Source organism: Microtus pennsylvanicus, chromosome 4 (assembly GCF_037038515.1).
Source record: "Microtus pennsylvanicus isolate mMicPen1 chromosome 4, mMicPen1.hap1, whole genome shotgun sequence".
In the NCBI taxonomy this organism is placed as follows: domain Eukaryota; kingdom Metazoa; phylum Chordata; class Mammalia; order Rodentia; family Cricetidae; genus Microtus; species Microtus pennsylvanicus.
Genome location: NC_134582.1, coordinates 44,543,212 through 44,569,591, shown reverse-complemented (window position 1 = coordinate 44,569,591; position 26,380 = coordinate 44,543,212). Strand labels below are relative to the sequence as shown.

The following is a 26,380-nucleotide window of genomic DNA, read 5'->3' as shown; positions in this document are numbered from 1 at the left end:
TTCCCAGCCCCCCCCCCCCGAGTCCCTGGAGGGCTCCCCACTGAAGAAAATCATACGGTACCATCCTCCCAGAGAGCCCCTCCGTTCCTGACCTGCACCTGAGCTCGGGGCGGGTGGAGTGCCAGGAGCCAATAGGCGTAACTTTGAGGTGTGCTAACCGGGGATCTCTGAGTTCTTTCCGCCGCCCCTGCCCCCTCAACCCCCAAGGCACTGTGATTCCAGTATGGGTCTCTCTCACACACACACGTCCTCCTAGCCCAAGGCCTCCACCCAAGAATAGCTCTACTCTCCCAGGGCTGTGGACCCGAGGGGCTGGAAGAAGCGAAGTGGGGTCCGGTTTTCACACTTTTATTGTAAAGCTCGGGAATAATTACATGGGTCTTTCATTGACAGCTCAGCAAACAAACCGGAAACGAACCGAACCGGAGGGGGTAGGGGCGGTGCCTGCGCATGCTCGCGGCGAGGGGAGGGAGGTCAGAGAAAGAGAAAGACAGAAAAGACAGAAATCATTACAAATCAACGGGATTGTGCTCGCAGCGCCGGGGGTGGGGATCGAGTGGGGGCGGGGGCCCTTCCCGGGAGGAGCGAGGCGGTGGGAAGTGGCACGAACCAAGAGAAACACGACCCCAAAGTGGGCACCCGACGCGCCCAAACCCCCCTCCCGACCCCACCCCCCGACACACGAGAGAGACACGGCCCCCCTCCCCACTCAGATAACCCGAAGAGACACAGTCTCCCCTCCCATGGGCAGACATACCCGCCCTGGAACCCCCATGGGCGAGACGGCCCTCCCTCCCAGAGAAGTCTCACAAGGAGATGCCTCCCTAAGAGACTTTCACATGGTCAACACAAGCCCTCCCAACACCAGGACAGCCCCCACCCAGGGAAGAAATGGCTCCAGGGGGCCTCCCTCAGGAGAGAGTGGTATCCTCGAGCCCCTAGGAGAAAAGACAATTCAGAGATGCTCAGCCTTATTCCAAGTGCTGCAGGACAGACACCCTCATAGGAGAGATGGGGGAGGGCCAGAGACATCTCTTCCCAGGAGCTTCAGAGACAGCTTTTCCCTGGAAAGAGAGCCAGCCCAAGACTGACTTGTCTTAGGTACTCCCAGGAATCCTGGGAGGCAGGCTCCTCAGAGAGCCTGGATAGGGAAGCGAGACATGTTCCCATGGTCCCTGGTGGGAATTCATGTCCCCAGAGACTCCCAAGGGGAGACATAAGGACTAGGAAGCCACCAGGTTAGGGATGCCTAGAGACAGCTCCCCTTCTGATGTGAGAGATGCTTCAGGGACCCTAGAAAGTATGTCCCCACATACCCTTCCCCTACTAAGAGACATGCTCTGAAGTAGGGAGATGGGGACCAACTTGGTCCCCTCTAGGAAGACACTGACTGGGTCAGGCTGGGTTTGAGGGGGATCTCCTCTGGCCAAATGTCGCCTATTGGTACATAAAACTGTACGCGACACAAGGCATTGGGGAGGGATTTTACAGACCTAGGACCAACAAGGCTAGTCCTTAGTGCTGTCACCCGTCCCCTGCCCACCTTTGGTTTCACCTCTTGAGTGCCCAGGTGGTGACAGACTCAGTGCCCTTACCCCAACCAGGGGGCCAGGGCTCTGTATTTGTCTGTGGAAGGACTTCTGCTCTGTGCTTCTGAGCCCTCCCAGCCATCTAGGCTACCCCCTTCCTTCTTCTGGCTTCTCCATTGTGCAAAATGTTCCTCTGCCCTCCCGCTCAGTGCTCAGGAGTCTCCAAGGCCAGGCCAGGGTACCCAGGCCACCAGGGGCTTCCAGTGGGAGTCTGCTGACCCCAGGGATGCCTCTTGGCTGGATTACCCTCTCCGTTGAGCAGATGGGCCTCATACAATCTTTTTGTCCGGATCCTAACCTTCAGGACCCAGGACAGCCCTCCAGGCCACTGCCCCTCTTTCTACCAGCTCCACCGCTATTGCACCTGCCCCATTTGTGCAGGGGAAAGGGCTGTGTCTTTAACAAGCCCCTGGCCCACTTCTTGGGCCTCCCCCAGGGAAAGGAGCCTTTGGCCAACCCCTAGACCTGGTTGTTGTCACCTTAGCCACCCTACTCACTGCCCTCCACAGAAGGGCTGTGATTGCCAGGGCCACCACCCTAACAATGCACTCCTTCCCAGCACTGTTACCCCAAACAAAAGCAGGGGTAAGGAGGCAGAGAATAGGGTGATTTCTACAGCCCCCTGGCTTTTCTGGGGTGGGGTGGGGTCTCTGGGGTTACAGGAGTCAAAACTCCAGCAGCACAGCTCCCAAAGGCACCAGACAACCCACCAGTCTGTCCACCCCTCCACACATGGGCCACCCCCTCCAAGCTTAGACTAAGTCAAGTGGGGGCCATACCCTGAGTCTCCAGCCTCCCAGCCTGGGCCCTTGGGGAGCTGGAGAGGTAGGGGCCAAGGCAGTGGGGGCTTCTGGAAGGAAGAGAGGCTGAGGCTTTGAGATGGCCACAGTGGGAGACGGGGGCTCTGCAGGATACCCCTCACACCTTGGCCCCCTGAGGTGAAGAAAACCCCCACCTCATCATGGCTGACTGGGCTTCTCTGCCCCCTAACCTCCCAACCCCCTCCCCCATGGGACCCCTGACCCTGGTGAAGGGAAGCCCAACTGGAAGAAGGGGCCTGGAGCCCAGGGTGCCCTGAGGCAGCCCTCCCACCCCCTGAGATCAAGGCAATGGTGGTTTTACAGGCTGATGGGTCAGTCATGGCGGGGGCTGGGGGTTGGGGGGCAGGGAGGAGGCAAGGTGCGGGTCCCCCATATAGGAGGCAGCAAATTAGCCACCCCCTGAGCAAACTTTCCTGCTCCCAACTCACCCAACCAGGCCAGAGGCACAGTCATCCCATCCCTGTCCAGCTGCCCCCCACAGCCTCAGGGCCCCTCTGTGATGCTCATCTGTCTGGGTGTGGGAGGCCAGTCTGAGAGGGGATTCCCCACCCCCCAGGGCACAGCGCAACAGTTCCAAAAAAATAGAGATTTGTATTTTTTTTTTTAAAAAAAATTAAATAAAAGCCCAGCTCTGCTGATAGGCAAATGTTACCCCTGTCCCCACCCCCACCCACCATTTGTTTCCCTGGCCTGCACCCCCATCCCACCACGGCCCCAGGGGTATTTACAACATGGAACAATAGAGGCCTGGGGGGGCACTGCGGCAGGGAGGAGGGGCACAGGGCAGGTCCCCCCCAGAGGGGCCCCCCAAGACAACACAACATCAACGAGAAAAGTTGCAAATCAGGCAGAAATGGGGACATCATTCCAAGGTCCTTATATACAGACACCGCAAGACCAGCAGGGAAGGGGGTGCCCAGACGGGATCAGACATGAGCCTGTAGGCAGGTGGGCCAGCCCAGGAGCAGTACTGGAAGAAGGCCTTCGCAGCGCTCTCACCCCAATCCCCACCCCACCTTTGGTAACAACAGCCCTTCAGAGAGCCCCTTGTGGTGGAGAGTTTCCTCTGAGCATTCCCAGGGAGTAAAGTCCCCCAGTTTACCCAGCTGCAAGGCTACACTGCCCTGGTCAGCCGCGAAGGAAACACCGAGTTAAAGTGTACTGCTGACTCGACTCCACCATCTGCCCAAAGCAAGGGGTACTCCCTGGAAGTAGATGGAAGGGAGCCCAGTCATTGCAGAGGAGCCCGTGGGCATCCGCTGGGTGGAGGAGCCCCATAGAAGGGGAAGAAGGGGCTCCTTGGAGCTAAGGGGTAGGAATGGGGGAAGGACCTGGACCCTGCATGGGGGCAAGGGCCAACGTGGTCTTGAAGCCAGTTTCCTACGGAACGGGACCTGGCCACAGAGTCCACGCTGGAGGGATTGAGTGGGGCCCTGGAATAGACCCAGTTGGGAGCTGGCCGGCGACTGGGGGAGGGGTGGCCGCCGGCCAGAAGGGGGCTCACAGGTAGATCTCACGCTTGGCGGCGGTCTGGGCAGATGCCGGTGTGGCTGTGGGTGGGAAGTCCGAGGTCTGGGTCAGGGGAATTTCCTCCAAGGTGGCCGAGTCCTTGCAGGAGTCATGGCTACTGTGGGAGAAGGCACTGTAGGAGGGCAGGAGGCGCACGGGGGCCGTTTTGGTGTTCCGGTCTTCCGGGGGGCTGGGGCTGCCGGCGCCCGCAGGCTCCTGCCCTCCTCGGTCCTGGTAAGGCACGAAGGTGGAGAGTTTGAGGGCGCTGCTCTTGGTCCGGCGGCTGGGAGACGACTGGCCAGGCATCCAGCATGTGTCAGAGTGACCAAACTCGCTGCACTCCCGGGTACAAGTGCCCGTCATGGCGACGTCGGGCAAAGGGCGGAGGTCTGCAGGAAAGCAAAGACAGCCATTGGAGATGGTAGCCGCGAAAACCTTTGCTCCGTGGTCTCCGATTATCATATACATTTGGCTTCTATACTGAGGGGCGGTTTTTCCTGCCCACAGAGCAACACACACCATTCAGGCAAGCACAGACTCTCTTATCTACCTGTGACCCACTGTACTGCTGCTCTCTAGGTCAGTCTCTCTCTCTCTCTCTCTCTCTCTCTCTCTCTCTCTCTCTCTCTCTCTCTCTCTCTCCCCCTCTCTCTCTCCCCCCCCTCATACACACACACTCACACACACTCTCTCTCACACGCACACACATACTCATGCTCTCTCTCACACGCACACACAAACACACTCACACAAACATACACATTCTCTCTCACACACACTCTCTCTCACACGCACACACATACTCATGCTCTCTCTCACACGCACACACAAACACACTCACACAAACATACACATTCTCTCTCACACACACACTCTCTCGCACACACTCACACAAACACACACACTCTGTCTCACACAACACTCTCACACACATATGCACACACACACAATCTCTTTCACACACACACACACACACACACACACACACACACTCCTTAACTAGGTGCTGCTCTTCCAGCTTCATCTACCCTCTAGCACTCCTCACACACCCACCAAATCTGCCCTCAGACAGGTGCACAAACAGCTCGTCTACAAACCGTCACCTGTCTCCAGACAGGTTCAATCATGGAATTCCACCCTCAGAGAAGGTTGAGGAAATCCCATCCTGATTTAGAGGCCCCTCCCCCCACACATACAGAGTCATGGTTATACAAATCTACGCCATTGGACACCTCGGTCCTCAGACAAAGACAGCACGTACCTTCCTTCCGAGTCCCTTCAAGCCTTACATGCTCCCCGCTTCCTTAGAACCCCACCCCACCCCAGCGCAGCAAGGCCTTACTTTAAAGCCAAGGGGAGGGGTGAGCTTCTATGTGGGATGTTCACGCTTAAGCACACACACACACAACAGCGCACACATGCAGCCCCTGCCCACCTCACACCAGCCCCTCACCAGCCACCACCCTGGCCTTGCCCCCAGCTCCCTGCCCAGAACACCCACGGGAACAGGAGTTGGCCGCCTGACATCAGCAGTAGCCAGTGTGGTTGCTGGGCAGCGAGAGTCTCCATGGGAACGGCTGGGCCATGAGCACTTCCTGTCACAGCTGCCCCTGGGCCGCCCTCACTCAGGGACAGCACCAGGCGGTGACCCCCCTCAGGGACATGACTGAGAAGATCTGCCTGGGGCAGGGGCTCCCCCAGCACCACCCACTCTAGCTTGGCCTCTTGCCAGAGTAAGGTGAGGAGGGGATAGTTTTGTTATTAACCCTTAAAGCACCAAAGCTCTTTAGTTCACGGTTGGGGGACCCAATTCGGCACAGAGCACTGGGTGGGCGGGGCTGGGTGCTGGGGCGAGTCCCATAGACCCCAGACCCCAGAGCAGCTCCCACCTACCTGGCACTCTGCCTCAGGGCCTGCTCCGGCCAGCCGGCTCTGCGCGGGCACAAAAAGGACGAGACTGGCATGAGATCACGCAGGCAGGGAATGGCAGGGGAGGGGGCAGAGGGTGCTCTGGGCCCAGGGCCGGGGAGGTTAGACAGGGCCCTATGACTCAGGGCCAAAGACTGGTACTTTTCATCTTTGGGGAGGAGGGAGACTTTGGACTAAGAAGTGTGAGGCCTAAGGACAGCTCTAAGACAGTCTTTCTATCCCAAGGGCTGGCTCCTTCAGATTCTCCTCCACAGGCTGCCATGAATACCCTCTCACACACACATCCCGGGCAGCACAGGCAGACTCACAAGATATCTCACCATCCACTCCCACACTCACCTCTGCTCCAGCTCCTCCCTTCAAACTCCTCCTAGGGAGGCCCACCCCTTCCAGACTTCCTCCCAGCTCCTCCTTAGCCAAACCTTCTCCCACTCTTCTCCTGGGGACAAGGGATATTCCATCCTTCTCTGAGTCCTTCATAGCATCTGGGAGCCTCATGCTCTCATCTCAAATCCTCTCACTCATTTGGGGACCACCATCGTCCTTCCAGTTTCCTCACCATTATCTGAGCCTCCAGGCCACCATCCTCAGGGGTCCCTGTCCCCAGGAAGTCAGTGTAAGGCAATGCTGACCCCAAAGACCCCAGAGTCAGACATAGATATGAATCCCTTCTGGGTTTGTCACTTTCCAGAGGTGTAATTTTGGACAAGTTGCAGGACCTCTCTGAGTCTCAGTTTTCCCCCACTGTAAAGCGGGTACCATAACGTTCTCAGGTCAGAGAGTGTAAGGAGCCAATGAGTATGGCGCTCACACACAAACGGAACTCAAGACATGGAGGACCATTCTAAAGCATCATCGTCTCTCTTGAACTTCTATTCCCTCCTAGGATGCCTCAGACATGCAGACGCTCCTCACCGTTCTCGGGGTGCTCCATTTCACCTATGCTGCCGTCAGGGGTGGTGCGCTCATAGTGGTCCTCAGGTAGGGCCAGGGGACCAAGTCGGGGCCCTGAGGATGACTTGCTAGATGGCGTTTCAGACTCTTCCAGGCCACTGTCATAATAACTGTGCTGTGATGGGTCCTGCAGCTCCTGGGCCTGACTGGTGGCCGAGAAGGTGACACGGCGGTGAGGTAACTGCAGGGAGAGAGGGTATTATTCGTGGCTGGCTAGCTTCCTCCATGGGGCCCAGCACCACACTGATCCCAAACCCAAAAAGACCCTCCCAGACCTCAGCAACAGCCAAGAAGAGGCCCAGCCCCTTTAGTACAGCATAGGCCCCAGAAAGCGTAGACTCTAGTAGAGATGCCTCTTACTTCGAGGCTCGCTCCCAGTGCAGCCAAGTTCACACGCTGAAAGTCCCAACACAGCATAGGCCCCACTGTTATTATAGCCCCAGACTGCCATGACCACCCTAACCCTGTGCCAGCACAGCTTCCCGATGCAGGCATGGCCTCCCGTTGTCTTTCAGGACAGAGTGAGTTGCAGTAGAGCAGAACAGCACAGTCTCAGCCAACTCCAGATGCCAGCCTAGCCTCTAAACACCAGCACAGCCTCAAGCTTCTGAAACAGCTTCCTGGAAGCAGAGGACTCCTCTCTCCCACTCAGCTCTTCCACAGAGAACCGTCCACTATCCGTCTAACTGTACCTTCCAGGCTTGGGCTCCTCTCCTGTCTCACTGCTCTGCAACTTCCCATTGCCTCCATCCAAAGGGGTACCAACCTTTCGCATCTTGCTCCTCAGACCAAGTTTGCAGTGCTGAGGCTTCCAAGAGCCCCTCCTACTCAGGCCCCAGCCCTCTACAAATCCCTTTATAGAGGCTCAAGTGTGGGAGGGGATGGAGGGAGGAGAGGGAACTTGGTAAGTCAAACTTGTGGTGTCAGAGAACATAAATAGACCCCTTCAGTGCTCCGTGTCAGGGAAGGGGCTGTAGATGACAAGACCCAGTGTGGCAGAACACGTGACGGAGTCCTCTCTAGGAAACAGAAAGGAGCTCGAGGAGGGACGCCCTGCTTGGTGAATCTAGACTTGAGTTTAGACTGGGTACTGGCATTGGAAGAATGGAACAGCGATGGGCTGTTTCCTGCCAGCAATCCTGTCTGCCTGCCATGGGTTAATGATCAGACCAGGAACCTGGCAACCTCAGCCTGGCACTTGGCACAACCATCAAGCCACCCACCTGGGACCTCCACTGGTTTTCCTGCCAACCAGAAATTAAGAGTTGTGGAGGGCACAGATCCTGGATCCCTGGAGGCCAGAGGAGCATCAAAGGCCCAGGTCCTGTTGAAGAATCAACAGACTCTAATCCTCCAAGACAGAAGCAGCATGTCTCAGCTCTGTAGCCATTTCATAAAAGGTCAAGGAACTAGCCAAGAGAGGTGATCTCGGGTTGTAATCCCACTCCCCACCCCTTCTGCAACCTCCTATTGATGTCTGAGGTCAAGGGTAGGATTATCAGGACAAGGAACTTTGGTTCTGGTAGGACAGTCCACTGCCACCTCCCCTCCTTTGCAGGGACCCATTCAGTTCCAAATAATGCAAGGTCTGAGTGACGAAACAAGGTCTCCAGAACTGATCTACACCTTTGGAGCTAGGAGGTTATAAAGGAGCGAGGTCCACCTGGTAATGGGATAAACAGGCTCCAGGATGGTCCTCAAAGGCATAAGGCAGCCTGGTTATTGGTGCTTCTCCTTCTTCCCTGAAGAACCTGGTTATCAGGGGCTTCAGTCCTGCATGTGGACAAGTCCCTTGGGCTTACCCCTATGCTGGGTGGTTATACTCAACCTTAACTGCTTCTGCACGTCAGTCAAATCTTAAAAGATCAGGTTCCCAAATCACTCAATCTTTAGTCCTGAGTACTTGCTGAGTATTTCACAGGCTACCCATACCGAACCTCCAGATCCAACATGTCTGAAATCAAATTATTTCTCATTGATCACCTTTCACATAAGCAGTGAGCTCATCACTAGCCCATCACCAGCGCTCAGAAAGCTGATATCTCCCTCAAACCCACCCCTATGCCCTATCAATTAGGATCGTGAATATCGTTGGCCCTTTCTCCCTTACTTCAGCCAGATCCATCCACCTGTCTTTGTCATCCTCTCTGCCATCCTTAGTCCAAACCTCAGTGCTCCAGTCCCCCCACCTCTAGCACAATAGGAATAGAGCTAGGGCTCTACACAGGCTAGGCAAAGCCAATGCCCTTTCTAAAAGTCAGTTCATCTGCAAAACTGGGATGTGTGGGACTTTTCCTCTTGAGGGATGTTTAGCAAGGCATCCTAGCTCTCTTCAATATATAGTTCTTCCCGGCTCACTGTACTTTCTCCTACAGCCTCCACCAGCCATCCAACTAGATCACTCCCTTTCTGCCCTCTCCCAGTTTCCAACTGAGCCATGCCCATCTGCTTCACACAGTGACCCTAGGCAAGGCGGCCCTTCTGCTCTAATCCTACCCATCACAAGCTAGCTCTGGGTTCCTAGTCTCCTCCCAGAAGCTCATTCCTATTCCCCCCATATTATGTCCTAAAAGTAGGAGGAGGCACTATAGTCAAACAAATGTGGAAAACTCAGTTATACAAGTTTAACAAGTTCACCCTTTGTGACAGGGTTTTGAAGAACTTTTTATAGGATGTGATAGCTAGTCTCTCACTAACTTAATCATGGAATCAGCTTTTAATTGTATAGTAGATAATAGCAGAGTCTGGAAACCAGATTCCCTGATGCTTTATGCTTCATTTCTGACTCCACCAACTGCTAGTTCTCACTTCTATGAAATGACAATAATAAACTGGCCTGTGTCACACAGTCATGAGCACCGAGTGAACTTACACAGGGTACCTTGCACCTAGCCAGGCCTCCCAAAATGAGAAAGAACAGCAGTAATAAAAGTTTCACAGAGTCAGACGTGGTGGCACACGAGTTACTTCCAGCACTAGGAAGGCAGAGACAGTGGATCTCTCTGAATTCAAGACCACTCAGGTCTAAATAGCAAGCTCCAGGCCACTCAAAGCAACATAGTGAGATCCTGTTAAAAAAAAAGTACACATAAGGAAAAGCTGCCTGTGGTCCTTCTCACTTGACACCATTTTTCTATCAAAGTTGAATACCACACTGAGCATGCAGTAGGAACTTGGTCTATGTGCTCTGGTGAAGACAATGAAAGGTTTGGTTAGATTCAGATGTTGGGAGGAGGTATTCAGTGTGGTTCCATGGATGGGTTGGCTGGGCTGGAGCCCAGTGAGGGACAATCCCTCAGACCTTGGGAGAAAAAAAAAGTATCAATGAACTAAGGAATGGAAGAAGCAATGGTTGCAAGGCAGAAATGGAAGAGAAAGAGTGTGAGGCCAGGAGTTTCTGGAGGTCACCTGACAGCAACTTCTCAGGAGAAAGAAGTTGTAACTAGATATGACCTCCCTATATTCCGTTCCTCCAAAACTCCTCAGATGTTTTTCACTTTGGGGGTACCCCAGGGCTTTTGGGAGTTTATAGATGAAACCCAGAAGAGAGCTGGTGCCTTGGACCTCCTGGGAGTGTCTCAAGCCTCTTCGGTCACCATGGAGATGGTTGCCTCTGGCCTCAGAGACTTCCTCAGGACCAGAGGCCCCTCACCCACACCTTAACTTCCCTCAGGCATAACCAGAGGCAGAGAAGACCCAGGAGAGCAAGAAGTGAGAGACGGAGGGAGAGAGAGAGAAAGAGAGCTAGCTGGCAGTCCTGGCTAGAGTAAGGAGCTGAAGGAAGGGGAAGGAGGTGGCCTTGGGCAGGAGGCAGAACTGGGACACCTATGACAATGGCTCACCCAAGCAGGAGGGTGTAAAGTGGATCTCTGAAGCCTCAGAGAAGCCCCTCGCCTCTCCCAGGACCCTCCCTCTCTGGAGCCCAGGCTGGTGATGGTGGGGAGACACAGGGCAGGGCCAGCTAATTGCTGAGTGTTGGTGTGCTGAAGAGTCTGGGAAAGGGACTTGGGGGAAGAACTTGCCCTGAGGGAAGGTAGATGGTGTAATCAAAAGGTTCTCTGGCTTCACCTGAGGCAGGAGGCTGGCTGCCACCCCACACAGGTGTTCTTAGAAGCTACTCCATTAAGGCAGATGGGAAAACACTGACTTGGACTAGGAGGCAGAGCCTCCCCTCCTACCCTTTCTTGGTGAGGAGTCTCATGCCAGGGAGAAGGCCCCACAGACATGGGGTGAGGGAGCGTGCTAGCATACTCCCCCATTTGAAGGCTGGAACTTTCTCCAGACATGGAAACGGGTGTGGGGGTGGGCAGGAGATGATATACTAAGATAGGGCTGGAGTAAAGTAGGCAGGCCTAGGGAGTAGGGAGGGATAAAGGGTAGACATGGGGAAATGGAGGCAGGACTTGAGAACAAAACTGCTTCCAGTCTCTCTCGCTGCTTCTCTCAGTTCCGGGAAAATAAGAAACCAAAACTCCAAAAATAGAGAACTTTATTATCAGGGCCACGTGAATAGGGCTGGGGTAGGGGATGCGGGGCCAGCCCCCGGGGCCTGGGGATGAGGAAGAAGTTAATACACAATACATACAGAAGGCACAAATGGGGAGGTTCCTCCCTCCCCAGCAGAGTCCCCTCCAAAGGAGCACCTGTATAGCTGATCTCCGAGGGAGACCCAGGTTTGGAAGAGTCTCCCACTTTACCCTGTTCCCTTCTGTCTCCAAACCTGTTCACCTGCCCATCATCGGCTTCACCTGAAAGACCCAGTAGCTAGTACAGCATCCTGGGATCTAATAAGAAGTCACAGACTTCTCTCCCTTGTGGGGAGGAGCAGGGAAGACACTACAGAGCCCCCCTCCCCATCCGTTTCCACTCAGCCTAACCCTTCATATCTGAGTAAGGCAGCAGGGTCCTTAGTGAGGCCTCAGTACCCCGGATCAGTATCCCCACCTCCCACAGCTAGCTCAGGATGTTCCCACATGATTTAGGTGATCATGGCAGGCAAGACACATCTGCTTCACTACTCCCACACCTCGGTCCAGATGGCCCCACGGTAGGGGTGGGGTGGGGGCTGGGGTGTGCTAAGCCGAAAGGGCTGGCCTACCTGCTTGCTGGGGTATTTGGGGGGGTTGGTGCGATAGCTGTAGTCGGAGTACTGCTCGGAGCCCGTGGACGTGGTGTCCCCGGTGCCCACAAAAGTGTTTGCAGGCGGTAGGTCCTGCACCACCTGGTGCTTCTTGGAGGCCGAGGGTGACTGGGGTTGTAGCTGGATGGAAGGCAATGGGGAGTTGGAGCGGTAATGGCGGCCTAAGTCGGGGCTGCCTGGTGGGTAGTTGAGGGGCAGGTGGATTCGGGGACTGTCCCCAGGGGCGTCGCTCATTAGGTTGAACTTGAGGGACTTTTGCAACCCGGCCTCATCCTCGTCCTCCACTGGCTTCACAGGCTTCGGGGACTTGCTCTTCTTCCCTTTGTTCTTGCTTCCCTTGGCTGCTTTGCCACTGGGCTTGGGAGCATACAGGTCCTTAGTCTCCTTCTTGCCAGCCTGATAGCCGCTCTTGGCCTCCCGCTGCCGGCAGTAGCGCACAAGCACTGCCAGGGCGATGAGTAGGGCCACGGCTACGACTCCGGCCACGACACCAAAGAGAATGTTGCCACGCTGCTTGGAGCGCTCGTACTCTGGGTCCCCAGCGATGTCGATGTCCAGTGGTGTGTCCAGGCTATGGACAAGGAGGGTCTCTAGCAATGTGCGGTTGGCTAAGGTCTCGTTGACGTAAAGGTGGACCAAGGCTGTGCCATAGCGTGGGGGCTTGCCCCGGTCACTGACCTTCACCACGAGGCGGTGTAACCCGTGGTGGCGCCGTTCAATCTCCTTCTCCAGGGTGATGGCACCTGAATGCGATCCAATCTGGAAGAGTCCGTAAGGGTTGCCACCAGCGATGCTATAGGTCAGCTCAGCATTGACACCCGAGTCAATGTCCTCCGCCGTCACCTGACTGACTGTCTCACCAAGCCGCGTCTGCGGGGTCAGCAGTCGGTGAGACGTGTTGGAGGGGGCGGTGATAAAGGGTGCATTGTCGTTCTCGTCCAACACATTGATGGTGACGCCGACGTAGGCAGAGCGAGGTGGGACACCACCATCTACCGCCTTCAGCTGGAAGGTATAGGTACTCTGTTGCTCCCTGTCGAAGCTCAAGCTGGATAAGATGGTGCCTGTGCCGTTCTGGATAACAAAGTCACCGTTGTCCTGCTCTACCGAGAGCTGTACCCTGGCATTCTCCCCCTTGTCTCCATCAATGACAGTCACCATGCCCACTGGACTCAGTGCGGGCATGTTCTCCATCACAGAGAAGTTGTAGCCACTCAGCATAAACTTGGGGTCGTTGTCGTTGCAGTCCAGCACGTTGACAAGGACCGTGGCTGTACCCTGAAGGCTGGGACTGCCCCGGTCAGCCGCCACCACCTTCAGCTCATAGCTGTCTCTCTGTTCCCGATCCAGCGACGTCTTCACCCGGATCTCTCCGTTCTCAGGTGAGATAGTGAAGAGGCCCTGGGCAGCTGGCTCGGGTTCCAGAGAATACACCAGCTCTGCGTTAGAGCCGGAGTCAGCGTCACTGGCAGTGACCTCGGCCACCACTTCCCCAGGCTTGTTGTTTTCTGGGAAGGCGACTTCAGTAATGCTCTGGGTGAAGACAGGGGCATTGTCGTTGACGTCAACCACCTGGACCTTGAGGGAGTTGGTGCTAGAGAGTGGGGGGTTGCCGGAGTCCACCGCCACGATCTCAATGGTATAGTCTTTGACTTTCTCATAGTCAAGAGGGGTGGTGGTCTGCAGAAAGTACTTTTTCTTGCTGTCACTGCCTGTCTCACTGGCCTGGCGCAGCTGGAAGGGGACATCCCCTGCTACGACACAGGTGACCGCTGCATTCTCTCCTTCATCTCGATCAGATACCTGCACCAAGGCCACTGCAGTCTCCTCCGCCACATCCTCTGAGATGTTAGCCATCCCATCTTGGTGAGTCACCAGCCCTATGCCTCGGATCTCAATGGTGGGGGCATTGTCGTTCATGTCTTTCACAGTCACGACTACCTGGGCACGGGCGCTCTTCGGGGTGGCACCTCGGTCCCTGGCGAGCACTGAGAAGCGCAGAGTGCTTAGATCCTCACGGTCCACAGGACCCTGAACGGTGATAAGTCCAGTGTTTCTGTCTAGTCGCAAAAGACGCTTGACAACTTCAGGCGCCTGGTGGAAGGTATAGTCAATCTCTGCATTGGCACCTTGGTCCGAGTCATTGGCTTTCACCTACAGGGAACAGGGACAGGTTAGTAAGTTAAGGTGCATGTGTTGCTAATGTCCTTTCCCACAAGCACACCAGACTCAACGAAGCGAACTCAGCACCCTTTCCAAAAGCAGCACTCTACAGTCTTTCCCCTAGGCCCGACACCCTGGTAGACACTGCTAACCTATTTTCCTAAAGAACCCAGATTGTAGCTTGCAAATCCTTCTTAGTGACACTGAATCCCTAGGACCAGGCAGAATTATATTCCACTCTTGGTTTGCACCATTCCACCTAAACACAGAGCTAGCCGACCATCATTGAGCAAACCCTTACAGCCGAATGAACTGCTCTCCCATCCCCAACCCCCACCACCTTCTAAAGAGATGAGAAAGTGTTTGAGCTGTAGAGATAGTGGGCATGCATGCACTTATGCGCATACCTTGTATGCAGGCATGTCACATGCACAGAAGTATGTGACTGTAAGCCGTGATATTTGAGTGCGAGAAGGTGTGTTTGTTCATGTGTGTGCATGCATCAGTGGAGACCCCCATGCCCAACTAGAGGCCCCAGGTGAGGGGATTTCTGTTGAAAGCAGCCAGATAGAGATACGGGTCAGAAAGAGCCCAGCAGGCCCAACCCAGCCACTGCTGTCAAACTGGGGGAACCTGTTTCTGCAGCTCCTTGACTGTTGTCTGTTGCTGGCAAGGCACCAGTGTGAGGAATCCGGCCTGAGCCTGGGGCCAGAAGGGAGGGGTTTGTGCAGGCCACAGAGCCTGCTGGCAGCGGGCTGGGCTTCCAGCACCAAACAATGAACTGCCTGTCCCTTTGCAGTGGGCACGCCCTCCCACGCCAATGCCGCCCTACACTGGGACCAAGTCTATACAAACATGGGTGGTAATGGGGCAACAGAAGCCAGGTGGGGATGGCTATGAGGGGTTGAAAGTATTTACAGCCAAACAGAATGTAATAGAGAGTGTGTGTGTGTGTGTGTGTCTGTCTGTCTGTCTGTCTGTCTGAGGGGCAGAGGGTAGAAAGGAATGGTAGGCATACCTTGGCAGTCTCTAGGGAACAAAACCAAAGTCTTGGGTTCAAATACCAGCTCTACTGCTTTCCAATTAATTATGTGACCTTGGGCCAATTATTTAGTCTTCCCAAGCCTCGCTCTACAAATGTATAAAATGGGGATGAATAATAGAACTTGCTTCATAAGGTTATGGTGAAGGTTAAATGGGATAATATAAAGAAATACCTAATGTTGCCTAGAACACAGCAAGTGATTCTTAAATAATTCCCCTTATCTTTTGATCTGCCTGTCAATCATTCATTCATTCATTTTCCCATGCATCTGTTTCTAAGAAATCCAATTATGCAGTACTGAGCACTATACCTAGAGGCCCTCATGCAACAGCTGGACTTCTGTCCCCTTAGGAAGGGAAGCTCTGTCCATAGCTGTCAAGGCTTTTTGCAGAGGAGACTCCCGGACAAGGGCTCCCAGGTACCCCAGTCTGTCTGCCACCAGCTCTATGGCTATGTTCCTATGCCCTCCCTGTCTCTAGATTGGCCATATTACTTCTTAGCTATCCCCTTCCCCCCACCTCCCATCTTTGTTTCTGTCTGTGACTTCTTGCTCGGCTCTCCCTCTGCCACTTTTCAGTACTGCCGACCTCTAAGGACTCTGTGTGTCCTGTGTCATCTCACTGAGAGTATGTGTAACAAGACTGTAGGGCATGAGCTAAGGTGGGCTCTGACCTCAGGCAAATTAAGAAAAAATCTCCGTGGGCTCAGCTTCCCGTCTGTAAAATGGGGATAATGCTTACTTACCTTGTACTATAAGGATTAAATTATATAACACACATAGTGCACTTAGAGCAGTGCCTGGTACCTGGGCTATTATTATTCACCATCCTGAACGGCTGTCTTTCTATTCTTTCTCAGCCTCATTTCTTTATTCTAGTCCGCCAGTCTCCAGAAGAGATAAAACCTGCCACCCACTCACCCCAGCTCCAGGACCCAGAACGAAGGGTCTCTCAGGTTGGGTAACGGTGTCCAGGCCGGCTGAGCTCTCTTTAGCTAGCGCACAACATGGACAGAGATAGCTTCAGCCCATGGCGAAGGAGAAAGAGGATGAGGCTGGCAGGAGGCCAGGGCTGAGATGACAGCGGGAGATACACCCACCTGTCTGCAGGGACGCTTCTCCACTCCTTCCCAGGCCCCAGCCCCACCAAGCTGCTGCCCAGCCCCTGGGGCAGTTCCCATGGAGAAGGGTGGTGAGAAATTTCATAGTTGCTGACCCCTCCACAGCTGTCTTAGACGCCACAAACCCTGGTACCCCGTGTCTGGGGAAGAAGGCAAATGTACACAAACAATCCAGTGTGATTCAAACCGAGGACCCTCCTGGCTGACACAATCTCGTGATTTTATTGAGAAGGGGCACGATGAGGCCCAACCAAAGCAAACTCTCACCTGACTAAAGGGACCTGCCCCTGGGTGGGAAGTTACTCTAACGGCAGGAGAGGGTCTACGGGGTAAGAGGTGAGTTACTGTTGCAGCCCAGGCTAAGAGAAGGTAATCCCTGAGTCTAATGGGGAGGTATGATGTTATTATGTCACTGTCACTTGCTCAGATGGAGGAGAGGAAGGTGATGATCAATTCTCCTTTGGCTGGGGCTGGGGAGAAGGGAGCTTCCCAAAACATTCTGGCTTTTCTCTCCCCCCCCCAAGTGAAGAAACCTCCCACCCGGTTTCGGTAGGTCCCATTCCTAAAGGTGGAGGAAGCTTCTCACCTGGATGACGGAGTGGCCAATGGGGCTGTTCTCAGACAGCTCGGCTTCGTAGGATGGCCGCTCGAACTTGGGAGCGTTGTCATTTGTATCAAGCACAGTGACACGCAGCAGGGCACTGCTGGCTCGTGGAGGATTCCCTCCATCCTGTACCTTGATGGTGAGGTCATAGGAGTCCCAGCGTTCACGGTCTAGGTTGCCCATGACAATGAGCTGTGGCTGCTTCTCTTCCTGGTCCTCAGCCACCTGCAGTCCAAATAGCTCCTGGGCCTCAGGCCCAGCCTGCAGCTCGTAGGATGCTACGCCATTGGGGCCAGCATCACGGTCTGTGGCCAGTGGGATGGGGAAGAGCGAGCCGATGTTGGTGTTCTCAGGGATGGCCAGGGTGATGACTGGCGAGGCAAAGTTGGGTGTGTTGTCATTGATGTCCTGCACCTCTATCTGTCCCTCTAGCAGCCGGGGGCTGCCATTCTGCACGAGGTCCGTGATAGACACCTCAAACTCCAGGATACAGGGGTTCCCAGGGATCTGGTTCTGGCATTCACGGAGTCCCTCTCGGTCAATGGAGGTCTCTGTGGTGAAAATGTCGCCAGTCTTGCCGTCCACTCGAAGGTATGGAGCACCTACCTCTAGTTTGTACAGATGACCCACGTCTGGAAAACCGTAGTCAGCGGCAAGGCTCCCGATGAGAGTGTTGGGCGGCTGTTCTTCTGGCACCTTGTATACTACCTGGGTGGTATGGCCTGCAGATGGAGCCAATAGGAGTAGCAGTGCCAGCAATAAGGGGGGCAGCAGCAACCGCTGCCCCCGGGGCCCAGAGCTGGGCCTCAGAGGCCCCATCCCAGCAGGCTCCAGGATCAGGAGAACTACAAGAAGACACAAAGTAGAGGCTCCGTCAGGTAGGAAGAGGAAGTTGACCCAAAAGGCTGACAGAGCCAACCCCTCTCTCCCTCTCCCACTGATTCACCATCCTCCCACAGAGAGAGTCAACCCCAGCCCAGATATGTGATTCCAGAACCCAGAGCCTCACCCACAGTGGGGTGTAGCAGCTGCATCTGACCCAGCTGGAGAAGTTGGTAAGACGACAGGCAGGTCTACAGCAGCTCCTGCCCATGGCACGCCCTTACCCAGCTGACGTTCCCTGGGTACCGCCCCCCCACCCGGCTTTCAGCTCTCTGCTTTGCACAACACCTCCTTCTCACCAGCATCCTGCCTTAGTCACCCATGGTAATTACCCTGATACTGAGATAGGGAGCAAAACCAAGTGGAAGGGTTAGGCCTGGGACACCTCCTGCTGCAGCGCTCCTCCCCACATCTGCTGCACAAAAGCAACACGTGCCCACCCCGCAGGTCCCCCAGACCTACACTTTCCACTCGTGTTAGCTAGAGGAAGAGGGGAAGAGTGTTTTTTCCCCTTTCTTCTGAGGTGCCAAATAAGCTATGTGTATGAGTTATTATTACATCCCAAATCCTCCTTTTTTTGACAAACAGCATCCACAGTGTCCAATGCTCCCCACTCCCACCACTGAAAATGGTTAGCAGCAGGGCCAATGAGATGGCTCAGTGGGTAAAGGTGCCTGCTGCCAAGCCTGATGACCTGTGTTCAATCCCTGGGACCTACCTACATCAGAAGGAGAGAACTGACCCTTGTAAGCTATCCTCTGCCTCTACCCACATTCTGTGACAAGCATTTCCCCACACAGACACACAAATAAATAGGTGGTGGCGCTCGTCTTTAATCCCAGCACTCGGGAGGCAGAGGCAGGTGGATCTCTGTGAGTTCGAGACCAGCCTGGTCTACAAGAGCTAGTTCCAGGACAGGCTCCAAAACCACAGAGAAACCCTGTCTCTAAAAACAAAACAAAACAAAAAAATTAAAAAAACGTTAAAGTTGAGTAGGTGTTAGCCCTCCCTCACTTCCCCACAAATATATCTCAAAGCACTGTATGACACACACACAGACAGTTCTCATACTCCTTGCTGCCTGTTGCCATAGGCAGGTGTGTAGAAGAAAGGAGTAGAGGTCACAGTTGGGATTAGGACTGACTGACCCTCAAGTTGACATTGGGAGCTGCCCTGGCCTGTCCTTAGCAACAGAGAACTCAGCAGGTCTAACTGGACAGAGCTGCAATGACACTATCAGCCTTCACTGGTTCACTGTGTCTGCTGCCTCCTGGTTTGCTTGCTTCCTTGCTTGCTTGCTTCTTTATATGCCCCACCCCCACCCCGGCCCTAAGCTGAGAATTGAGCACAGGGCATTGCACATGTCAGATAAATAGTCTACTACTGCGCTACATTTCCCAGACTAGCCTTGAACTCCTCCTGTCTCAGCTTCTGGAATGCTGGAATCGGAACCTGAAACACTGTCTCAAAACAAAACAATAAACCCAGAACGCTGGGATTACAGATGTACGCTACCACACCTGGCTTTGGCTCTTGTTTGACCCTTATCCACCTACATCCAGAACCTGCTGCATATTCATCCCTTCCCCCATCTCTAACTGGTCCAGTGTATGCCATACCCTCCTCTCTCTGCCAGTCCCAGATCCTTCCAGGAAGGGCTATGCTGTGCACACCCTAGACTACAAGTTGCACCACCATCACCACAATAGCCTGCCTCTTTCATCACCCCAATCTGAGGCTGTCCGCCTGCCTATGTTACCAGACCTGCCAGTACTGTCCCCGTCACTGGTCCAACATCTCTAAACAATGATAGCAAGTCCTTCCTCTATTCAAATCCCAAGTTTCTGGCCCACCATTTTCTGTGGGGAGAGAAGAGGGTTTCAGGTTCCATTCATTTTCCCTTCTTCTAGAATCTCTATCCCAGGTCTGACCCTGACTATGCCCATCCCACTGAAGACGGGTTTTGACACCGCCCGCAGCCCTACAAAGCCTTCCTAGGCCTCTTCAGCCCACAGTGACCTCTCCTTCCTTCAACTCACAGCCACTTATTGTCTACTCCAATCCCAAGGCAATGAATCACCGGGCTGCCCCGGACACCGCCCGGCCCTGTTGTTCAACTATAGTATTGAGCACCTATTCTTGAGTTCTCTGACTCCCCAGGAAGACGCCAGACATTCCAAAGAGGCAAGAGTTCATATACTCACTCACACAATCCCCCTCCTGCCCCCCCCCCCACTGATGTAGCTAGGTCAAACTGGGTATAAAGCAAGTGCTCATTCACGTACTCAGCAAAAGTTTTAGTCAACCAGAATGTACTAGGTTATGTCCTGGGCACTAGAACACAACAGTAAAGACAGGGCCCAGCTGATGTTGCAAGGGTTCTAGCTCAGTGACTGGCAGGTTGCCGGGTTACTTCTGTGTACCCATTTGGCACATAAAAGGCAGCAGCAGGGTGGAGATAATCCTGGGTTGTGACTTCAGGTAATTTGAGACAAGCCCCTGCTGGATATTTCCTGAAGTAAACAATTGAAAGCCTCAGTTTCTTCACCTGTCAAATGGAAACGATACTATCTCTTTCCTATTGGGTTGAAGTTAACGTAGGTTGAATGTTTATGGCAATGCAGACACTCAACAAATGGTCTTTTCCTTTCAAAGCACTTAGCATGATGGTAGCTTCAGGCCTGTTTGGAAAATTGGCAAATGGTCATCTTTCCTACAGGACTGTAAGTGGGGAGCATTTCTTGAGGCAGGGTCTCATACACTGTAATCCAGGCTGTCCTAGAATTCAAGATGCTGTCCAAGATGACCTTAAACTCAAGCTTCTTGAGAGCTGAAGTCACAGTTACAACCCTCTAATTGTTTGCTGTGCCTAGAAGCCATCCAGCACTGGACCAGACACACAGCAGGCCTGAAGTAAACGGCTCTTGTGTGATTCCCGGGGTTTAACTCCTGGTGGCCTTGGCTGTATGGTAAATGGTTTTTTTTCACTTGCCTATTTGCCAGTTCCCTAGGAATCTACTGGGATAAAGTGTAAGTTTCCACTTAGAGTTTACTCTGCTGGAACGCTCGGCAAATGTTCACCAAATGTACAGATTCCTTGCACAACTCAAGCACTTCACCTCCCTTGAGGAGCCTCCCCCAAAGGCAGGCCCCTCCGGGCCACTCCTCAGCCCGTGAGGTAAGCACACATGTTTATTCTCTATAAAGGAAGGATTTTACGGTGCCCCATTTGAGCCCACCCAATCATACTTCAAGCTCCAACCCAAAACTGCCCAGAGAGCTTCCCCACTTTTGCTCCCCACCACCAGATCAAGAAGACTTTATGTTTGGGGATCACATCCCTTTTGAGAACTGTACAACGTTATCTAGCATGATTTTTCTAGGAAAATGTCTGCCCACAAAATTTGGCAACAAATCGAAGGGTCTGTAGTCTGACAAAGTCAGGGTGATTTTGATTCATGGCCACTTTGATAGCTAAATATTAAGCCCTTCACTTGGGACTTTTATCCTATTTGGGGAATCACAACCTGAAACATAAACCCCTTGGGCCTCCCAGCCCCGCCTCCCTGTAAGAGGTTGCTTCCCTTCCAGTCAGCAGCAGTAACGAAGGGCTTACCACAGGATAAGGCACAACCCAAGAAAGTTATGGGGATGGAGATGGGTCTGGAGGGAGGGTGGCCCCAAAAGGGTGTTAAAGAGGGGTTAGGTACTTGAAGAGTTCTACCAAAATAAGGATTATCTGGCCCTACCCTTAGGAATTTTGATTTGGAGGTGGGACCTGAAGAAACCCCCTAGGCAACTGTGATGCAAAGGTCTTGGAAAACAACCTTGGGAGAAAGTAGTTTCAGGGAGTTGAAAAGGAGCTTAAGCCCTGCAAACTATAACATCACCACCTTTGCTACCACCATCCCAAAAAAACTAAGGTTCTACTAGTGTATTGCTAAACATTTAATCATTTGAAATGGATATTACTAATTTATTATAGCACCCTCCCCAAATCTTTTTTGGGTTTTGAGGCAGGAATTTCTCGGTGGTTATCCTGGAACTCACTCTGTAGACCAGGCTGACCTCAAAGATCCACCAGCCTCTGCCTTTCTCCAAAGTGCAGGGATTAAAGGTGTGCACCACCATCTGCCCCCCATAAGTGATGTTCTAAGACTCAAAAATATGTAAAACAGTCTGGGTCACAGAAGCAGTTATGAACAGGCAGGATCTCCTCTTAAAGACCGGATTTGGGAAAAGAATCAACAGAAGCGTGAGGCTGAAATATGGTATTTATCACATTTATTACTTCTCATCCAACCCTAGATTGCCAATCTGGCCTAGCCAGGAGGGAACCCAAGCCTCCCAGCCATTTACAGCTGTGGAGAGAGTCATGTGGCCTGCCAGGAAGGAGCTGGGAGAAGCAGTAAAGTGGCCTTTCCATGTCCCTACCCCCAACATTGCTGAACTTTGTCCCAGGCGGTTGGTGTTGGGAGTCATTAGTCTCAGGCGGCAGCCTTTGAAGCTGCCTTATCTGCAGAGGCTATCCTAGGCAAGGGTGCCGCTCCACCCAGTGACATGGGTGCCCAGGATCCTGACAAGACAGAGCCTAAGGAGAGAAAGGCATAGCGACCCACCTCCAGGAGGACTGAGGAGCCAAGAAGAATGAAAGAAAACAACAACAAACAGACCACAAAACAGCATCAACAAAAGCCCATCAAAGCTTTAGGCGTGAGGGACGAGGGGACAAGAGTCCTCAAAGGTAGAAGGAAACTTCATCTGTGTCAACATCTGAGAAGTTATGAGCGCGGGTGAGGGTTCACTAGGAACCTTCATTTGCACACCACTTTGGGACTAAGGTCCACTTCCTGCTGGATGCTGTGAGAGGAGCTTTTACTGTGGCAGTGACCAGGTCAGCTCTGAAGTTTCTGACACCCCCCCCCCCTCTAACACACACACACACACCTGCCCCAGCACCATTACACAACAGCCCCTGGTGCAGCAAGCTCGAAACACCAAAGGACAAAGGGACCATCTGAGAGCCTGGGCGGAGGGTAAGTAAGTGAAGCTGCATGGGGTGGAGCTGTTCAGAGGCTTCCCACTGCGAGCAGTACTCGGTTCCTTTCCTATCTTCCAGAACCCTCTATTAGCCTCTGCAGGCTTCCAGGCACCTGCATTCTTGAACCAGATTGCTGAGTTCAAACCCTCACCCTAACACTTCCTAGCTGTGTGACCTTATCCAAGTGATTCACTTTTCTGAACCCATTTCCACATTATTAAATGGTGTGGGGGGGGGGGGTTCCTGTCTCTCCGGTGAGCAAGATGGCTCAGTGGATAAGGGGACTTGCAGTTTGATTTCTGAGATCTACATAGTGGAAGGAGAAAACTAACGACTGAAAGTCATTCTCTGACCTCCAAATGTGTGTGCACGCACAGATTAAACTAAAAAATAAAGTTAATAAGTTTAAAAGAAATCCTGCCTCTTGAAGTTATTTGGGAGAACTAAATGAGATCTAATGCACCTAAGCTCTATTACATTGCAAGAAAGATGAGATATGTAAGCCTCCCAGTCCTGCGGCGGTGCGTTTTATCCCACCACCAGTCACATAGTAGGTGCTCTCCGGCTCAAAGAAGGAACAAACGAATCTGCTAGCCTATGAAAGAAGAGCCAGTGTGTGCTCTACTGCTGCACCCATAGTGGGCAACTGACGAACGGCATCTGCTCAAAACATTGTTTAACGAAACCGCTCTCTGCAACACCAACTAGCTTTGTTCCAGGCAGGGATACCTCTCACCCCAAATCAGAACCTGGGCTCCCTCTTAGCTCCTCCCCACCCATGCAGGCCCCATTCCAGGCGGTATCACCACCTCTTGCCCAGCACTCTCTGCTGAAGTAGCCAGAGCTGCAAGAATACCCGTTACAGTTGTTCCCCTCTAATATGGAAGGAACTAGGGATGGCTGAAGGAAGCGAGACAACAAGATGAGGTTGCACCAGAACCCAGGCCTGTTCCCCCTACTCTGTTTCTCGCTCTTTTCGGAGGTTTGGTAGATTCTCTCCTGAAACCCATCCGATGCCCTAGCCTAGTTGTTAGTATAGGTCTCAACCCTACCGCGGACACCCTCCCCCCAACACACACACTCAAGAAAGTACCATCCAGGCGCTCTCACACACATCCAGACCTCTTCTAAGGGTGCCACAACCACCTTCTGGGTTGTCCCTGTCCAGGCATCTGACTGAGAGCAGGTGCTGGAAAGAGCCCTGCACCTTCCGGTCGGTCCTAAGTCCTGGCCTCAGCCAGCATAAGCAACCCTCGTCCTCACCAGCTCAGTCAGTGAGCGCTCACAGCACACACCCAGCACGCCCGAGCGCCTTCTCCCAGAGGACGCCAAATGTGTGTGTGTGTGTGTGGTGGGGGGACGGCGGCCACTCCTAAAGCTCTAGTCACCCCACCCCCGCCCCCCACCAGGGTGACGCCTGGTCTTCTGGAGCCCAAGGTGAGGCTAGGTGAGGCGCAGCACAGGGAGAACTCTCTTAGGCCAGGCGGCCACTCGCGTCCCTTGCTTCCAGAACCGCCGCGGGGAATCCCTCCTCTCCCGCATCTCCGGCCTCGCCTAGGTCCCCCACAAGCCGGCGCCGGCGGGAGAAGCACAGCGGGCGCCGGGAGGGGGCAGGGAGGAAGCCGGCGCCGGAATCACAAAGCCGCGAGCCTGGCCGGGCGGGGACATTCTCATAAAACCTATCCTCTCGCGGCGGCAGAAACGGGGTACTTGCCCTACGCTCAGTCCGCGGTGGCCTCAGCGTCACCCGTTTTTCCTGTTGAAAGAATATTCGCCCTCTACTGCTGGGGAAACTGAGGCCAGAGCCTGAACTACCAGAGAGTGGCCGAGGGAAGGGACGAAAGTCCTATTCGCCTACCAGCTCTTCTGCGCATGCTGCGGTCCCCGTTCCGGCCCCCGGGCCCTGTCAGCACACAGGACAGGCCTGCGACCGGGCCCCGTAGCGGGGCACCCAGGTGTGCGGGACCCAGGTGTGCTGGGGACCCAGGTGGCCCGGAGAACTCAGCTAAACGGCCCGGACTCTCAAACACCCAACACCTCCTTCAGTAATGTACCTTTTGCCTTAGGACCTAGGGTCACACAACCCCAGGGTGGCGGCATGGCGCGGCCTGCCCTGTCCAGCTTGTTCTCGGAATACCCAGCCGGTCGGGCCCTGGAGTGCAAAGTGGGGGGAGGTGCCGCCTGAAGGAAGCCGGTCTGGCCGGCCCCGGGGCTCCAGTTGTGTGGATATTTACAACAACAAAGTCCCGATCGAGGTGACAGGGTGCTTTCTAGGAGAACCTGGAGGCTTCTCCTGAGGGGATCTGACCAGCAAAAGTGGAGTGTGTGTGTGTGTGTGTGTGTGTGTGCGCGCGCGCGCTGCGGAGTGTAATGTGACACTGTTGGTGTAAGGTGTGTGTGTGACAACCAGTGCTAAGATGCTCTGAGCAGTGGATTCTGTTTATGAGTCTCTGCTGTAGGTACCTCTGTGCTAGGGTGTGTGCTACCAAGGCGTGTGATGAGACGCTGGGTTGTGTGTGTGTGGGTACAGTAGAGGGGGCAAGGAAGACCTGTGCCGTGTACCTATATCCTGGCCAAGGAGTGGGCAATCGTTTATGTCAGGGTGTGTTCCTTCAGCGGTGTGTACAAGGAGCTAGGCTTGGAGCGTTCATCTGGCGAACCGAGGCAGTCTTCTCCCTACAGGAAGGCACGAGGTTGTGTTTGTGTGTCTGGCACTGCCTAGTATCACACCCGATTGTGTTGTAGTTATCTATGGCCACGGGTTGTGTGTCCCCGCTGCTGATCGTGCAGGCGCCGAAGCAGATTCTGAGCTTGGTGACTGTGCCCAGTGGGCGCTGGTGTGCGGGAGGTATGTCTGTGTTCACATATATGTACGGATGAATGTATGTGTGTCTGGGTCTGTGCTGTGACTCTTCCAGGTGTCCGCAACGAGCTGGAAGCGCCTGAGTGAGCTGAGCAGATCGCCCAACAAGTGTGTGTGTGCTGGATAATGTTCCTAGCTTGCCTGCTCCTCCGGCAGCCCCCGGCTCCACTGAGGGCCTTGCGCTTCCCCCAAACCCTCTCCATTCCGCGCGCTCCTGGAGTCTCTCTCTCATCTCCGCGGCTTGGAGCGCGCTCGGGTGCGGACGCCGGGGCTGGGGTCCAACTCAGCACCCCCTCCCTTCCCTTGGCTTCTTGCAGTGGACCTCGGAGACTAGGGAACCCCAGCCTTAGCCTCCTCACTCAGTGTCCCCACGACCCCCACCTCAGCCCCGGCGCGCTGGACACCGGCTGGGCCCAGGTCGCCTTGCTCCACCGAGCGCCCCTCCCTCAGCTCCCGCCGGCCATGGCCGCTCTGGGCCCCGAGCCGCCGCCGCCGCTAGATTCTTACCCGCCTCGGGGCAGCACCCGCCGCCCGCCCCACTGTCCGTGAGCCGCCGCCGGCCCCGGCGCGGGCTGCGGCTCGACACGGCAGGGGCTGGCGCTGCGGTTCAGGCTCCGGCTCCGGCAGGCTGTGTGGGGCGCAGCAGCCAGGCGGCTTCGCGTCCGCGCCGCGCTCCCGCTCCGCTAGTGTGTGAGGCGGTAGCGGCGGCGGCGGCGGCGGC

The 26,380-nt window shown here is 54.4% G+C and overlaps 1 protein-coding gene across 4 annotated transcripts; it reads right to left on the bottom strand.

Moving 5' to 3' along the window:
• Positions 1-332: 332 nt before the first annotated feature.
• Positions 333-26,380, bottom strand: Pcdh1 (protocadherin 1). Of its 4 annotated transcripts, XM_075968810.1 has the most exons (6): positions 24,851-24,921; positions 16,856-17,718; positions 11,901-14,096; positions 6,764-6,983; positions 5,813-5,851; positions 333-4,308 (listed from the first exon to the last, which is right to left on the bottom strand). In XM_075968810.1, exons 1-5 carry the CDS (start codon positions 24,894-24,896, stop codon positions 5,826-5,828), a joined length of 3,351 nt encoding a protein of 1,116 aa, XP_075824925.1. In that variant the 5' UTR covers positions 24,897-24,921; the 3' UTR covers positions 333-4,308; positions 5,813-5,825. The 4 variants fall into 4 exon arrangements, with proteins under 4 accessions (XP_075824925.1, XP_075824924.1, XP_075824923.1 ...); XM_075968809.1 differs by lacking the exons at positions 5,813-5,851; positions 24,851-24,921 and adding an exon at positions 26,167-26,380; XM_075968808.1 differs by lacking the exon at positions 5,813-5,851 and having other exon boundaries at positions 24,851-24,920.